This window comes from Strix aluco, chromosome 2, assembly GCF_031877795.1.
Source record: "Strix aluco isolate bStrAlu1 chromosome 2, bStrAlu1.hap1, whole genome shotgun sequence".
NCBI classification, from domain to species: domain Eukaryota; kingdom Metazoa; phylum Chordata; class Aves; order Strigiformes; family Strigidae; genus Strix; species Strix aluco.
Genome location: NC_133932.1, coordinates 8,008,462 through 8,026,173, shown reverse-complemented (window position 1 = coordinate 8,026,173; position 17,712 = coordinate 8,008,462). Strand labels below are relative to the sequence as shown.

Here is a 17,712-nt window from a genome sequence, read left to right as displayed (position 1 = left end):
ACCGTACCGTGTCCTGTGCAATCACTAGCAAAGGACAGTCTGGGGAAGGGCTCCTGAACGCTGTAGCAGGATCTCCTACCTAAAAGTGACTCGTGGTATATGGTCATGAAAGTGGGTCGGGCAAGGTGCAGAAAAGAGAGCATGGTCCCATGTGTGACTTCACTGCTTTGTTTGGTTTGTTAGCTAAGTTTGTACCACCATCATTTTACAGCAAAGATGGTCTCTGTTACGATGTAGCAGCAGCTACTCCTCACTGTCGAATTACATGGGGAATGGAAAGATACAGTGCCCTAACAAACTAACAGCACTTCCTCACCCAGATTACCCGGCGGGAGTGCCCAGCCAGCTGCTGAAAATTATCTGAAGCCAGGAGAGACCTCCGTAGCCTCCAAGAGACGAAGCCCGTTTCTTTTGGCGCGGAGATGAAGGCAGCAGGTATTTACCCTCCCGCAGCTCAGGGGACTCGGACCCAGGCAGCCCCGGGCCTGCTCCCCGCCGGGCCCTGCGGCCGGGCCCGCTTCGCCCCGCTCCTCCCGCCGCCGCTCCCCGAGCCGCCTCCTCCCCGCAACCAGCAGCGGAGCGGCCCACGTTGATCCCGCAAGGGCACCCTCCCTCCGCCACTCCCGGCGGAGCCCCGAGGCGGCGGGCGACACCCGGCCGGGCGAAGAGGCGGCCCTGCCTCCGGGAATGGGGGCAGCGTGGGAGCCGCCCCGAGCAGCCCCGCCGAGCTCAAAATGGCGGCAGGAGCGGAGCGGGAGTGGCTTCCGCAGCCGGGCAGCGCCGCTTCCGGGTTGGGGGGGTGGGCGCCGGCGTCCGGCTCCCGCCGGAAGCGCCCGTGTGTGCGGGGCCCAAGATGGCGGCGGGGATGTACCTGGAGCACTACCTGGATAGTAAGAGCCGCCGGGGGCGGGGCCGAGGGCCGCGGCTGGGGCCGCCCCGGCACGGACGGACCGCGGCTCGGGGCGGGGCCCCGCGGCGGCCGAGCTCTGCCTGGGGGCTGACCGGTCCCCGGCGCGCCCGCGGCCTGCCCCGAGCCTCTCGGGCGGCAGCCTTGCCCGGCTGTCCCCGGCCCGGCCGTGAGGGCCCCGCCGCTGCCGCCCGGTCCTGGGGCCGTGCGGAGAGGCCCCGCCCGCTGCCCGACGCGTAGAGGTGTCTTGGAGCCGTTTACAAAGGGCGGCAGCGGCTCCGGCGGCCCGCCCGGAGCGCCGGTACCGGCTGCTCCTCCGCCGTGGGGCAGGGCTCGGCGGGGGCTCCTGCGGCAGCCCGGCCCCGCTGCGGTCCGGCAGCGGCCAGCGCTTGGTTTGGCCCCGGAGGAAGGAGCCCGGCGCGGCTGCAGCCGCCTTTCGGGAGCGGCAGCTCGGCTGTCAGGGGCTTTCCCGGGATAAACTGTAGGGCTGGGGGAATCAAGCCGAAGATAACTTTTGTAGCTGTAGGAAGGTCGTTTCGGTAGATTCCTTCGCTGTCGTTTTACAAAGGCAGTCCTGTTTCGCTGGTCCGAGAAGCGCTCTGTAAATGCTAACGGAGTTGGTAACGTTATCTGAGCCCCCCTATGATACCATCCTGCTTTAAGGTGCTTATAACTTTGTCGGACTCTGCCCTTTCGGGGATGACTTTCAATGCGTGTTTTACTCCCGTGTTTTTAAAATAGTCAACTAGACTAATCAGAGGAGTTGCTTTTGAAGGAATGTGCTAATGAGTTAAGGTTTAGTAACCTGTTCTTTGATGAATGCTCTGTTCATTTTCTCTTTCTGATCTGGTGTCAACATTAGATACGGGGGAGCATGATGATGGGGTGGTAGTTCTGGTAACATGTCTTTTACTTCACTACACCTGGCCAAGTTAAATCTCGTGCTATCTGATTGCATATGCTTGGAAACTTTGGAGCTTGGTTCTTCAGAAATTTTGCTACACTAGGGTTCTTCCAGTACAGAGTTGATACGGTGTTGATATGGAGACAAAGGGTCTCATTCCTTGTGTCTGCAGTGCTCCTTTTGTCATTAGGAAAGGAAACCTCTTGTGAATTAAGTTAAGAAAGTTCAAGAACCACAACAAATTTTGCTGAAAGCTGAAAATAAGCCAGAAGCAAACAGGCAATCTAGGAGCTGCAAGGAAGGAGGATGCAAAAGCCAGGAAGAAGAGTTGGGTGAGGAGGCAGATTGTTAGAGAGGAGCAAGGATTGGCTGAGCAAAGATGTATGTTTTTCTGCTCTTCTTACTCTGTTGTGGAAGAATGTAGTTGACTGAGGCTCCTCAGCAAAGATGGCCAGGAGCTGGGAGGACGGGGGCTAGAGAAGAAAGAAGCAGATGGACAAGGAGTAAGTGCATGGGGAGGGCGCAGGTTTTTCCTACTGGGAAAGCACAAGTGTATTTTGAGTAAGAACTGCAGTGCAGAGATAAAGGAGTGAAAGACTGGGATTTGCAGATGGTAGGCAGAGATGAGAAAGATGCAGCACTGAGTGTGGAGAGACATGGTAGATACCAGGTCGGAGAGAAAGGAAGCTGTCGCTGAGCTTGGTGGCTAGAGAGTGCTCCCACCAAAGTCAAACACTTCTGGATCTCATCGTCACTGTCAGCTAAAATCAGTGAACCCCCTGGAAACTCCTGTTCCCCTCTAGTACAAGCATGCAGAGAAAATTACAAACTCATATTTTCTCTCTCAGCTGAGATGTGTGGTCCTGCAATTGAAGTAGAGATTCTCGTCCTGTTGATATTTACATGGTGGTGTAAACTATCATTTTTAAGGTATCTTGCTTAAAAAAAAAGTAATGTGTACAGTCTAAAAGTACTTTAAAAAATCTGGCTACAAAGATGTTAGGAAGAACAAAGCAATCTTAACTGCGATGGTTTAGCCCTTTTTGCATACTCTAGAGCTCTTAAGGCCTTTTTCAATTTTGTCTGGTGTCCTGTATAGTATATGCCACATTATTTCCCTTTTATAGCGAATTGTAGGACAATTGCTGTGCTTAATCTAGAGTTTCTTTCAGAAAAGCACATCATATGAGTTGTAATACTTACAGTCAAAGAGTATCCATCTCAGTCTTCAGTAAGTTGGTTTACTGATAGGCGTTGCTGTTATGGATTTGTGACTTTTTCTGTAGTTACTTTTCACAGTTCCAATATTTAGTCATTGCACCTGTAATGCCTTTCACCTGCCATGTTGAAGTGTCCCCTTATTAAAAATTTCTTCCTTGTGTAGATTGTAATTGATTAAATCTTAGCCTTCTTTCTGATAACTTAGCAAAAAAAAAAACTGCCAGTGATAACATATTTTTCAGTTTTCTAGTTACCCATATTGTTGTTCTCCAATCCTGCTCTAATCTTTTGACATCCTACTTGAACTTCAGACTCTGAAAATGCATACAGTCCTTTAGTAACCAGTGTTCTTCATGGTACTATCTAAAGCAGTCAGGTTATCGTTCTGTTGGGTACGCTCACCATTGCATTTCAGCTGGGAGCTCATATTCTACCATGATATTGATACGATACAGTCTTTCTGTTTCTGAGAAATACAGTCCAGCCTCCTTTATCCATCACTGATGCTGCTCATTCCTAAATGTACTACCCTCTGTAAGACTTGATGGAAAGTATCTGTTTGCAGACAGGCTGTCTTTTGCTGTCCCAGTGGTCTGTTCCTTCCATTCTCATTCTTCCAGTCTGCATCTCACTTCCAAGTGACTAACTTTTCTTTTGGTGGATCAAGAACTGCTGTGTGATTTGCACGAGTGGTACAGCCACAGCTGATAGTTCTCTGTAATGCATTCTAAAGACTGATGTAGCTGTTTAAAGTACTTTTAATAGATCTTATGTTTGTTTTTTTTCTTATTCTAGTTTGTTATGCAAGATACTTTTTGATACTACATCAAGTATTTGTCACGAGTTGTAATTTAATCACTTCAAAAAATTATTTTCACTAATGAAATGTGTACTCTTACCAAAAATGTCCAGTTAGGCAAGTTTAACCTTTAATCTATATTTTCATCCTCGTTTAATTCTTTTGAGATGATCTCAGATCAGCTATTCCATTTCTTTTCATACCTCCCTGCCAACATTCAGTTTCCCCCTTGCTCCTCCTTTCTCCTTCCTTCCTTTTTTTTTTTTTTTTACATTATTTCAGTATTTTAAAAAATTCAGTTCAGTTTTGATGTAGTTCACTAATGTTCCAAAACTTCCTGAAAATTGATACAAACAGGCCAAAACCTTTGGCCAGCTCTTCTAAAAATGTCTAATATTTATATCTTGGAATGGAATTCTTTTAGTATTATAGTGCTAATGCAGACACAGTTTTCGGTTGAATTTTTTTTCCTCCCACAGAGATTCTCTTTCATATTTTCTTTCTACTGGCTGGATCTGCTCAGGGAATGAATGAGGAGTGTGTGATGAAAGAGGGCAGTTGTTTGTAGGACCTCTTCATATCCTTGAAGAAAGGAAGGCGTGTAATGAATTAAGTGAAGATTGTAAGAAGAAAAAAGTGGCCTCATGTTTGAGGCAGTTGAATACCACTCTGACAAAGTGATGTTTGTGTTTATTTTGGGGGTCATGCTTTTTAGAGGTTCTCCTTGCATGGCTTGTGTTTCCCTCAAATTATGAGTGAAGATGTGTAGTCAGCTGCAACTGAAGTCTGCTTTGAACAGATAATTCTGAAAAGTCAGACTATGTAGCATTTTTAGACATTTCAAGAGGTGTGTTTGTAATGAGCTGGCCTTCTTGGCTTTAATCTCTCTGCCTCAGTAAATCTCTTGACCTTCTTTTTATTGGTAAGGGAAGTGGGCTGCTCCGCAGCAACATTGTGAAAAAGCATTCTAATGTCACAATAACGAACACGTTGAAAAGCTGATTACCAATTCAGTTTTCATATTGGGTTTTGGGTCGTGTATGTGTGACTCTGTATTGAGCAAAGATTAAAAAAAAAACCCTTTGAATCACTGCTCAGTCACTGGGAATAAGAACTGCCTCATATGAAAATCTCATGCAGTTAGGTAATTAAAAACTGTATTTTAAAATGCACGAGCAGTCTGACAGAGCTATACATACAGCCTCAGTTGTTTTAGTTCATAAATTTTGAGTCCTCTCCTTTGGACATCTAAAGTTCTTTTCCAGGAGATTTTTGTGGAACAGCCAAGTTACCTTAGTAAAAGGTGTCTGGCAGCTTCTTGGGTCTGGTATTTCAGTAGCTTTCAAGTCCTTGCTGTAATTTGAAACTGGCTTTAGACCTAGGATTAGACATGCCCTTGCTTTTGCTCTAAGCTGTTAATTGCAAAGCATATCTGTCTGAAATGTGTTATGCTCCTAGCAGATGTTTTTGCAGCAGAAAAATATGCACATTCCTTCTGTGCTGAACATCCTGACAGAAGAACTCCGTATCTTGTCTGCTCTGATCACCTTCCTTCCTTCATCCTACTGAAGCTGCCCCTTCAATGACTGTACTGAGCCAAAGAATTCAGGGAAGGGGAAGAAGAGGAATGAATGTTTCTTGCTCCAGATCTCTTCTTCCCGGGTGTTTTTCTTTGAGCATGGCTCTTTCCTCAGTTCTCTTCAGTGGCTGAAGTTAAGCATGAAGAGATTTCCATCTCTTCAAATACTGTCTTTGTGGTCTCTAAACCATTTTGTGACTGCTTCTGAGGGGAAAGAGGAAGATACTGAAGACCTTTCCCTCATGCCAAGAAAGCAGTGCAGATTTAGTAGGGGAAAAACTGTGGGTGCAAAGGAGTTAGAGATGTAGAAATGAATGGAGGAAGAATAAGGAGGAAGAAAACGGTGTTTTGTGATGAGAAGATTGAATGTGCATGAAGACTCATTAGAGCAGTTTGTGCTTGCTCAAACGTGAGTTAGTGTGCTTGGCTCACTATCTGCTCTCGTACTGGGTTAGAAATACTGTAGTGGAGGCTTTGAGGGGGAGAAAGGAAGGGTGACTAATACAGATTTTCTAGAAGATGAGATGCAAACACTGAGTTTTCTTCATGTTTGGAATTTTTGGGAGGATTGCAGAGCTTCTTTGTAATGAGCATCGTTGAAGTACACGTATTCAGAAAACAGTCCCAGATAGTTTTCTACAAGTCTCTGTTTATATGTGAATGTGCCATGAGTGTAGGGATTGTCTTTATAGTAAAGAGAACTGCTGTGCAACTGCATGTATTTTCTACCATCAGTGCTTCCCTGTTTACCCACCTAGTGGGTATCAGAATAAAGTAAGCATATTTAGTGACAAAACACAGATTTATCTTTTATGGCAACAGAACCAAGGCGTGTACCTCTCCTCACCTCTCTGGTGCCTGAATTTATTTTGAAGTGCCTTCTCTGCTCACCTACCTGTGCTGTACTGCTGAGGACGCATCTGCGCAGTTGCTCACGCAGCTGAGGTGAATGGAAGGGTTGTGTTTGTGGGTGTGCTTTCTGAAGCAGTCACACAACACCTTCCCTGATGGTTCCAGCTATGTGTCCACCACATATGTTCCTGCTGATGAGGCTGTTGCTTTATTTGCCTTGCTGAACAGGGAGCACGCGTTGTTCCACTTGGGAAGTGTGTGCCAGACTGGAAGGAAGTTCAAATTTCCATATGGTTAAACTGGTCTGTTACTGAATAAATGTCAGCGTAAAATGTTGATAAGGAATGGTAACAAAACAATAAAAAGTGTTTCCATCTTCCCCCACCCCAAACCTCTGAGGACCTAGATTCTGCCAACATTTGGTCTGAATTAGACCTAAAGGCTTGGGAGAGTCATCAGCAGAGGGCTAGTAGCCTTGGTGATCTTGAGAGGTAGAAGAATGTTGCTGGCCTGTCTACTCAGATGGCTGCTTGATATTAATTCCATTGTCTTGGAGGCCACCAGTCAGGACCTGTTCCAGGAGCAGACACTAGGACATATCTGCCTCAGTGAAGAGGATGATGGAGACAGCAGATTTAGATGAGGAGTCCTCAGCTGGTAAGTTAACATGGTACTGTGTAGTTGTTTTCTTTTGGGTTTTTCCCCTTTTTTGTACTGATTAGGGAGGCGTCAAGTTTTCTTTGCTCCTTCTATTTGCATATGTCAATAGGCACACAGAGTTGCACCAGTTCAGGGCTTGTCAGTACTAGAAAACTTACGACAGCATAAGCACAGAGCAACAGAAGCAGCATACACCCTCTGGAAAGTCGTCTTTCTCCAGCAACTGATATGGGAATGTCCTTTCATTCCTTGATAATGTTAGCTAACCCAGTAAAATAGGGTTATTCTTTCGGAATAGCTACATCTGTCTGGATTTTCCTCTGTATAGCTTCATCAAATGAGGGTATGATGTGTATTGTCATCTTAATCCTCTTGGAGGGCATGGGTGTGATGTCAGAACTAGCTGTAGGCTAGCCTTCGGTTCCTCCCCAGGCCTGGCTGCATTCCACATTCCCCAGGTTCTTTTATCTCTCACTGCACCTACAGTCATTACTCTGGCCCCTCCCCAATGTAGCATGTGGCCATACCCTCCTGTTCTTGCCTCTCAAGTTTCTCACATCATACTTCAGATATGCAAATCTCTTAATAAAATGTTTCTATATTTAACACTGCTTTAGTGGAGTGAAAGATGCCTTTCACCTTACTGAGACTGGATTAGTTGCATCTGAGATGCAGCACACATGATCTCTGGAAAATTACAAAAGATCTCATGCAGGGGAGAGGATTTAGTGATTCATAGGCATCATTTGTTTGTCTGTGAAAGCTACTAGCACAGCCCCCACTAAGCTAATACATTTATAATTGTTAATGACCAGTTCATTTAGAATTGATTTTGTTGTTGACTGGTATTTTTAGCAGAGTTGATACAAGGTGGCGTTACAAGACAAAGCATACTGCATTTTCTCCGCATTTCTTCACTTACCCAACAGCAAATCTGACCTGACCGTTTTGTCAGGTAGCCCTATGATCTCCTTGGTGGTGGTCACTGCCTTTGGAGATCTGTGACAGGCTGGAAATGCCTGGAGTGGTGCAAGTCTCATTTGACATGTTAGTCTTCCAAGCTTCTGAAATCAAGGTTGATCTTTAACACAGCAATAAAGATCCCTTTTCTGAGACTTAACAACATCACCTGCTATCTTGGCTGTGGATGCTGTAGCATTGAACTAATGCAATAAGAAAGAGAGAAAAAGAGCCCCTCCCGCCCTGAGAAAAGGGTTCACTCTTTGGGGGAGTATTAGGTTTCTGTGGCTGTTACATTGACTGATAATCTGTTTCTTTGGACAGTGCCTGAAGTAGATGTGCTTGGGTGGACTGGTGTCCAGTGCACTGGCCCAGAGCTTGGGGTATATGCCATGGCCACAGAATTCCTGGGTGCCTGTGCAGTCTACTATGCACCCGAGTACCCTGTTTGTAGAAATGTAGGTAGTATTATCCCTTACAGAGCTGTTGAGAGGATGTTACAGGTTAAGATGCATTTATTGCAGTAGGGCTGAGTCATATATGAATAGAGAGAAAGGTATATATTATACACATCCACCAATTTCAATAAATTGTGTGGGAAGAGAAATAATTAGCTGAGAGTGCAGGACAGAGTAGAAGCAGCAGTTTAAAAGGGTTATACCCTCTAAAAAGAGGGATGGAGGGATATACAAGATATCTTCCCTCTAATGAGGAATCCTTAGGGATATGGTGTAGTTGAGAACTGTCAATGTTAGGTTAATGGTTGGACTAGATGATCTTCAAGGTCTTTTCCAATGTAGATGATTCTGTGATTCTGTGAAGCAAGGAAGCTCCTGAAAATTGCTCTAAGCCAGTTGTCCTGCAGTGTACTTAAAATGCTACAAAATTATGAGAATCATGGAGTACTGAAAAGTCCTGTGTGCTTCCCCCACATGATACCAGCCAATTTCCTATCTCAGGGGGCAAAGAACTTACCCTTTCTTTGTGGCAGTCCCTGGCACAAGCAGGATTTTTTTTAATTATCTTCACAATGTGGTGTTTAAAGTGTTAGCTGAAATCTGTGCTGTTCAATAAAGCAACTGTGGTTATGTTTCAAAATGTATTTTCACATTTTTTAATAAATTGAAACATGCATCTGAACATGATGGGTGAACAGATGTCTCAGGAGAGGGACCATCTATTTGTATAGTGCTTGGTGCAATGGATCTGTTTAGGAATTTGGACATTGTGACAGTACAAACCCATTGTTTGGCACAGTTAAAAGACATGCTCTGGAGGACTGAAGCATAGTGAAAGCTGTCGGGATGTGTGGGCTTGCGCTCTGTGTGTCTATGTCAGAGTTAACATCTGAGTTAAGTAGCTGAAGTTTAAATATCAGTTGCCTAAATATCAGTTCTAAAAAGAAGTCAATAGTAATAATTGGAGGGGAAGGAGGGTCTTGGTGGATCCTGACTTGTGGAGAGTGAGAGCGTGTGGTTCTTTAGGGACAAGACAGCATGGTTATGGATGCCTGCAGAAGAATGAATGAGGGAAGGAATGACAAGGAAAGAGGAGAATAACAGATGAACAAAGAATGGGAGTAGTGAAGTGGTAGGAGTTGAGGAAAGGAAAGACGAAGGTATGTAGAGAGACTTTTAACTTGCGATAAGAAATTAAAACGAGAGTGGGAAAACAAAGGGGTGGGAAAAACTCAATGAGAGACCTGCAATGATGATTTTCAGGGTAATCGTACTGTGACAGGAACGAGTGGGGCACAGTGGGGCTGCACGTGGATCTGTGCAGATGGCTGCAGTTGCATTAATGCCAGCCCATGCTTTGGGCGAAGCTGCTGGCATTGCGAGCATTTTTTTCACTGCAGATCTTCCTCTTCCACTCTTGCTGCTATGCCATTTGTGTTGAAAGAGGCCCTTGCTTTTATTTTTCTGTCAGATTGTTGCCTGTCTGGGACAGAGTGACTGCCCTTCTCTGCCCCTCAAGTGATCAAGGATGCCTCTAGGGTGTTTTTTCTTTACACTGATCCATTCCAGAATCTAAGAATTATTTGGATATTTTACAGTTGTTTAGTCATGAGAAGTTCTAGGTGCATTTTACAATAAGAAGAAAGAGCAAATGAAAAGGAGTCATTCAGGATGAAACAAAATAACATGAATGTTTTTAGAAGGACTGAAGTGTGTTGCATTAGTAGGAATGAGGAAATAGAAACTTAAATCTTAGAATTTTTTTTTAATGGGACTGTTAGGGTGGTGATGTCTGATAGCCAGCATGGCACAGACCAGACAATTTCAGCAAGGATACTGACCGCGGTGATAAATTCTGTGATGCTTTTGTTTAAGGGTACACAAGAGCTTTTGAGCTAAGCTGCAGATAGTAGAAAACTTCCCTGTAGTTAGATGAAACTATATACTGTACAAATAGTTTGTTGCTCAGTTAAAACTTGCTTAGCTGCAGCTTTGTCTTATGCTTTTTGTTCTTGCCAAACTCTCTGGATCATAATTTGTAACAGTGTACTCAGCTTCTTTCCACTTTCAGTTGAATAGATAAAGCATCTTTATAACAGTTCTGATTATAAAGTCACTGTACTGTCACTTGTTTTGTTTTCTCCCAATTTATTGATGAAGCAATTGCAGAATGTTGGTCCGATAATAGATTTGCAGAGTGAAACGTTTTGCCGGGGTTTTAGAAAATCATTTTGCTGGTTTTAGCAGGGAAGGAATTCAAATGACAGGGGTTTGTCTCATCAGTCCCCGTGGAAACCTGCCCAGCTAATGAGCCTCTGAAAGATCATTGCTCCTACGTGCTTGACTGGTAAATGATCCGCCAACTGGGTCTCTGCTGAGCGTCTGCTTGGCCAGCGCTGGATGATGCCTCTCTCGGCGCTGCCGGGAGCTGCCGGGAGCCGGGCGTTCTGCATGCATGGAGGCAGGGAACAAGGCAGGAGAGGCCCTGGCCGGGCTGTGCGGGGCTGGCAGCGAGGGGAGGCAGCGCTGGGAAGAGAGAGTCTCCAAAGGATGGATGGCACCGGCTGAAAAGACAAGATCAGGCACGTTAGAGGCAGAGGGAAGACAGAGGTTTTCCAGGCGAGGGCATGTGCTGGCATCAATGGTGGTGGCCAATTTTTACAGTAACGGCTGTAAAAAATAAAGCACAGTCCCTTTCAGGTTCTGTAGCAGAAGCAGACTCCTGCCTGAGTTTCTCCGGCTGCGAGGATATCACTGTGAAACATGGCCGTAAGCTCGTGTGGGGTTGTTCTGCCCAGAGAATAGCATCCCACTGTTTTTTTGTGCTAGCCTAGGTGCTCACTCTGTCTAAATTTTCTAGCCCTGCTGAGGGAAAACTGACTGTACATGGTGGAATTTGTGCTTTTACCAACTTTCCTTTTTAGAAGAGAAAAAGAAATTGCATTAATCTTTTTTAAAAACTACAAAGTCAAGAATTTAGAAGTCATGATCTTCCAGGACTAATAAACTTGCTGTAAATTTGACATATTGTGTGCAGTGCAAGAACAGATACTGTTTTCCTCTAGAGGATACCTGTCTTGTCTTCTGCAGGGGATGCTTTGGAGAGGAGTGAAAAGCAGCGTGCTGCAGTATGACCCAGGTTTCATTTGCTGTATAAATTGAAAGGTTTGGAGTTGATGAGGCTGGGGATTGCAGGAAGGAAAAAGGCTTGGTCTTGAGATTCCCAAGCTGGATTTCATCTCTGCCATAAGGTCCTGTTGTAAGCAATGATAATTTTCAGCATTGTGTCACCATTGTCTTCCGAGATGCTTTTTTGAGCCATAGGGATGTAATCTGGTAGTCGGCTCCTTGAACCTTGTGTGAAGTCTGACATGCTGGACTACCATGGAAGTATCAAATTTAGGAATGTGCGGACAGGCTTAATTTTACTGCTTACTAATTTTTTGAGAATTTGATTTTGCACTGTTAACTATCCTTGAATGCAGGGGGACGATGTGCATGTGCTGTGTGATTATGTATCTGGGTGCTTAAGGACACCTGCTATCTGAGCATTTCTCAGATATTTAAATTAGAAATATCAACATAAATTTATTGAAGCAATAACTTGGTTACTTATGAGGATTCTGTATATAACTTACTATACTCTGCAAAAAAATAAGTTAAAGCTTCTGAGCACAGGTCGGCCCACAGTTGTTTTCACTTCTTACAGGAATTAATTTCATGGGCCATGTGTAGTACTTGTTAAAATGTGCCTCTTGCATACAAAACTTCTCTGCTGGTTGATTGCTTTTCAGGGAAATGTCTCTGCTGTAGAAACATGTGGCAGCGAAAATAGAGACTGCTGCTGGGACTGATGTATTAGACAGTTCTGATGATGGGTAGGCACACCTTTATTTACGCTCCCTATGTGTTGGGGAGTGGGCTCAGGAAGCAGACATGCTTATGTTGTGTTTCTGAATAGCTTTTCCCCCCACCTTTTTTTTTTTTAACCTGCAAGAGAGATTTATATTTTTTATTAGGTATAAAGGTGACAACAGTCAAGCTTGGACTTCAGGTTAATGCAGTGACACTAGATCTCAGTTTGATTAGACAGGCATGGAAAAATAAGAATTGTTTTTATCGGCTTTGTCAGTTGAGCATCTGGTGATGCCTAGGGGGTGAGTAGCATAGTGCATTGAAAATTAATTGACTATCAACTTCACATTGCTCATTCAGAGCCCTACAAGCATTTATTATTCACGAAGTATAGCATCCTTCCAGGTGTTCGACAGACCACACTGAGATTATGGTGCAGAAGGCAGAACAAGGAACACGTGACGGGGGGTTAAGACTGCTGTTCACTGCTCCCCATCCTGTCTCAGACTTGTTTTCTGGCTCTGCACAAAGTATCTCCTGTCTCCTACATGTAAAATAGATGCACTAAGACGGACTCACTTTTCAGTGAATTAGCATTTGATCAGCTTAAATTTTTACATCCTGTTATAGATATACCTAGATGGCATTATTTACCAGCTGTTGTACTATTTTTTTCGTTAATGAATGGAGTTCTTGGATGGATATGTTGTATTATAATGACTCACTTCATTACAAATTTTGGTTTTCTGCTTTCTTAATGTAGGCCTTTCTGCATAGCAGCAGTTTTCTGTTAACTAGTATGTATTATAGAACTATGTCCCTGGATTAAATATATTTTTATAGTCTTGTCTCCTTTGGAGTTGACAACAAATGGAAGCATGCTGATGTGCACCAGGAAAGGGCACTGGGTATCACGGGAGTGGAGTATATGTCATCAGTTAGCTTTGTTTCTGCCTTGGCATCGTGGACAGGAACCTGACTTCTCTATGTACCCTCCTTTCCCTGCAGGTATTGAGAACCTGCCATTTGAATTGCAGAGAAACTTCCAGCTCATGCGAGATCTGGATCAGAGGACAGAAGGTGAGGATTAGAGGTGGTTTGTTGAGGAGACAGGAAGTACGCAGCTTGACCAGCTTTTCTTTCCTTTGCCTTTATGATGGGGATCTCGGGGCAGGGGAGGAAGCTCTGCTGTGATCCTTCCATCTCTTAGAGCAAGGCACTGTAGTATGTGTGTATGTGTATTTACATATTTAATGGTAAACTTGTTTCAGACCTCAAGTCAGAGATCGATAAATTGGCCACCGAGTATATCAGCAATGCACGGACTTTGTCTTCGGAGGAAAAACTGGGGCTTCTCAAGCAAATCCAGGAGGCCTATGGGAAATGCAAGGAGTTTGGGGACGACAAGGTCCAGCTGGCTATGCAGACCTACGAGATGGTATGAAGGGAAGTGTCTAGTGCTTGTTGTATGAAAGGCTGTACTAAACCCCCAATCTTGGGAGGCCCTGATCTCTCTTTTTAGGCCCTACTCACTCTATCTTCCCAGCTCTTAGTGCGAGCCCTGTGCCCGCTCCTCTCTGCCCTCTTGGGCTCTGTTCTGTGTGACTCCTGGTCCCTGTCACCTTTGCAGGTTGATAAGCACATCCGGCGGCTGGACACAGACCTCGCTCGCTTTGAAGCAGACCTGAAGGAGAAGCAGATAGAGTCGAGTGACTATGACAGTTCTTCCAGCAAGGGCAAGAAGAGTGAGTACCACCACTGGGCTGCAGATTGATACAGGAGGCAGCCAAGTGACTATGGAAGTGGTGGGGATGAAGGCAGGCACTGGAGTGGTACAGACTGTTACGCTGGAATCTGAAGGACAGGTAAAAAGATGGTGACCTGGGCTCTTCTTGTGTGAGCATATTCAAGGCCGCTAGATAAAATTAAGATGGGGTGCATGGCCCAAAGCCAATATACGCTCCGCAGTAGGAGTGTATTTTAGTGCTGGAGAGGTTGTTGCTGTCAGGTGTCTGTTTTGATGGGGTGGCAGATGCAGCACCTCTTTCTCTTCTTACCAGAGGGCCGAGCCCAGAAAGAGAAGAAAGCTGCCCGTGCTCGCTCTAAAGGGAAGAACTCTGATGAGGAAGCGCCTAAAACTGCCCAAAAGAAATTGAAGCTTGTCCGCACGTAAGTGTTTGAGAGATTTGTGGGAATGAGGAGCAGCACTACAAATCAGACCAAGGGAGGCCTAGCTAGACTTCCCTGCGAAGGCTTAGACTAGACGGTGTGTCCCCTGTCCCTCCTTGGGAAGCAGGAAGATGGAGACCTTTTAATTCTTTCAGGGGAGTGTGACACGAAGAGGAAAGCAGGTCGCTTCAGTGGAGTTGTGTGTATGTGTGCTTAAAAATAGAGGAGTGTCTGTCTCTGGCAAACAAGGGAAACATGTCTTGGGAAGCATGAAGGGACTCAAAGGCAGTTATTTTGCTGACCTACTTTACTCCTGTCCTGCAGTAGCACAGAGTATGGGATGCCTTCAGTCACCTTTGGAAATGTGCACCCTTCAGATGTATTGGATATGCCCGTGGACCCCAATGAGCCTACTTACTGCCTCTGCCACCAGGTCTCCTACGGGGAGATGATCGGCTGCGACAACCCCGATGTAAGAGCTTGCTGGAAATGAGGGAGAAGGGAATAGAGGGGAGTCTTGCACACAAAGTCTTGTCCTGCCTGGGTGGGGCCTGATGCAGCAAGCAGTGACAAGGAGAGGACTTACCTTGGGTGGTTTGGAAGGGCAGAGGGGTGGCTTGCCGTGACCTGTTAAGTGCCTCTTTCTTCAGGGTTTTCCTTAAAATGACAGGTTGTTTTCTTGCCCCCACACTTAGCAAGGGAGAAGAGGAGTTCTCCTTGCTGACAATGTGTAGGTTGGGCGTAAGTTCATTCCCTGATCACTGCTAGAGATTTAGGAGTTAATGATCAAACGTGGGGAAGCTTCAGTAGCCCAGAAGCAGGGATTTCAAAAGAAAACTGCTCTTTAACTGACTGCTCTCCATCCCAACAGTGTTCCATTGAATGGTTTCATTTTGCCTGTGTGGGTCTGACAACAAAACCAAGAGGAAAATGGTGAGTGAACAAGCAACCTGGAGGACGCATTGGCCTTTGGAAAGGGGAGGTCCTGGGTGGCAGAAGGGAGAGTACTGACTTAGAATACCTCTCAAAAAGGAAAATTTGAATTAAGGCTTTGTCGGGGACCTTGGAAAATGTCCTTTGGGACTGTATGTTCAAGGTTCATTGTCACTCCCTAAATGCTGGTTTTTTACTTCCCTTTCCACCAGGTTCTGCCCTCGCTGTTCCCAGGAGAGGAAGAAGAAGTAAAATCCCACGAGCCCTCAGTACTGCTGCAGGAGCTCTCTTCCCCCTGCCAGGGCCTCGTCCCAGCTCCCCCAGCCCTTGGGGCCTTGGCTGGGGGGAGTCTTGACCTCTTTGTGGTTTGGGCCATCCCTGGAATGGTGTGTACCCTCATGGCGGTTCCTGTGTGTTCTGTATCCCTGGTTGCTCCGAATCCCTAAGGGAAGCCCTCTCTGTACTATTCCAAACAGGTCTCTGAACCTCAAAGGGAATGAATGTGAGGGCACCAGGGTAGCCACCAGATTCCCAGGGATTCAGGTAGCCCCTGATTTTCCTTGGCTTTCCTTCAGCCTCCTCAGAGTTCATTGCCTACTCTCTGCTTAGAGAACAAGGCTATGGGATGGGAGAAGGAAAGGAGGTAAGTCTTCAGCATTTTAGGTCTTTGATTTTCCTGGATCTTTTCCAGGAGAGAGGGAGTAACCAGGCCACTTCTTAATCTAGTGGGCTGGTTGAGAGACTGAAAACCTAATGTACTGCCTATCTTTAACCATTCCACTACTGGTATTGAGCAGCCTCTTTTGTTGGGGAGAGGAGGAGGAGGAGGGAGTGTTTAGAGCTAGCTTTGTCTCTCTTATTCCTGGGGTAAACTTGCTGGTCTGGGAAGTACATTGTGTGAAGGAGGAAGAATTTCTGACCACATGGGGAGAAATGGCTCGATCTAGCCTGTCTTCTGGCTCCAAAATTCTGCCTTCCTTTTGTGCAGTGGTGCTTCTCCATTATGTTGATGATGGGAAGTTTGGGGATTCAGATCCCACTTGTATAATACAGAATTAAATAAAGTTCATTGAAACAAATACTCCATTTGCCTTGCTGTCCGCGCCAAAGTAAACTGAGGCAGTTGGTCTCATTATTCTTTCTCTCTTGTCTCTGCTTTTATTCTAAACGATGAATTTTTAGCTTTTTCATGGAAGTCCTGAACAGTGTTAGTAAGTGACATTCTGCCTAAGTTAGGCTTGAAAATACTTGCAAAAGGTTACTAAGCTTTCAAGTGGCTGTGAAAAAAACCTGCCCCTTCAGTCATGCCCTTACAAGAGCGTGGACATTTATTCACATTTTTGTTGGATCATTTACTTCATCAGTTGTCTCCTCTTAAATGAGGAGAGGTGGAGGTTATAGAAGGCCAACCCTCTCTGGACTCAGAGACTCAGGACTCTGTTGGGCAGCACAGCTGAGAAAATAAGCCATCAGCACAAACCATGTGCATCCAAGAACGTGGATAGATTTTCCAGATACCCTGATAACTTGCTCCCCAGGGGGTTGCTTTCACCTTGGATCACCTTGTTGCCAGAAACTCCAGCTGCTGTTACTAAGATAATGTCAGGCTCCAAAACAATTACTGAAGACGTTTTTGATTGTCTCTTCGTTGTGTCTGCAGGGAACTGGGAGGAGGTGATCCATGCTGAAGCTCCCCTTTATCAATTCCATTGGCACGGCCTGGAGGTTGATGAGCTTGAGTCTGTTCTTCCTGCTTGTTCTCTGCTATTCAGGAGGGCTTAAACTTTTCACCTGAAACATTAAATGTTTTCCTTGCATAGATGACTTGTAGGAGGACTTGGTAGCTGGAAGCCAAAGCTCTTCTAGGGGTTCGTTATTAAAACCATCCAGAGGACTGTGTAGGTGAAGGGCAATGCCGCTCGCGCCTTGTAATTGTATGGGCACCCCGTCAAAGCCATCAGCTCAGAAACTGGTGTTAAGTCTCTGCTCAAGTGAGTTAGCGTTGCATCAGTGTGCTTTTGCACAGAAAAAAATATCTGTAAGCTCTTACCCAGACGTGGCTCTCATGGTTTGTGGTATCACTTGCCACAGTCCGTATCTCAATTCCCAGATTGTCTTAGACCGTTTTCCTGGGGCTTCCCTCCTTAAACAGAAAGGAAGTAAATTCTGGAAGGTGTTGGTTGTGTGTCTGGTCTAGTCTTCGTAAGAGAAGACACTGTGCCATCATCCAGTGGGGGAGGAGACTCTGGCAGGAGAATAAATTTCTTCAACTGGGGTTTATCCAGATACCAGCTGGGTGCTCAACTCACAGAACAAATGGAGGATGTGGTCTGAGTGTGAAAACAGGCTTTGGGCAAAGTGCGAGGGTGACAAAGGGTGTAAACACTCCTCTGAGTGGTTTGGTTTTGATGCAAT

At 45.4% G+C, this 17,712-nt stretch overlaps 1 protein-coding gene across 6 annotated transcripts; it reads left to right on the top strand.

The window, feature by feature from the left end:
• The first annotated feature begins 407 nt into the window (after positions 1–407).
• On the top strand, positions 408–16,376 carry ING4 (inhibitor of growth family member 4). Of its 6 annotated transcripts, XM_074810194.1 has the most exons (9): positions 860–890; positions 6,819–6,919; positions 13,204–13,275; positions 13,467–13,633; positions 13,826–13,940; positions 14,256–14,364; positions 14,689–14,836; positions 15,236–15,297; positions 15,510–16,376. In XM_074810194.1, the coding sequence occupies exons 2-9, from the start codon at positions 6,880–6,882 to the stop codon at positions 15,547–15,549; spliced, it is 753 nt and encodes a 250-aa protein (XP_074666295.1). In that variant the 5' UTR covers positions 860–890; positions 6,819–6,879; the 3' UTR covers positions 15,550–16,376. The 6 variants fall into 6 exon arrangements, with proteins under 6 accessions (XP_074666309.1, XP_074666302.1, XP_074666295.1 ...); XM_074810208.1 differs by lacking the exons at positions 860–890; positions 6,819–6,919 and adding an exon at positions 408–435; XM_074810201.1 differs by lacking the exon at positions 6,819–6,919 and having other exon boundaries at positions 813–890.
• The last annotated feature ends 1,336 nt before the right edge of the window (positions 16,377–17,712 follow it).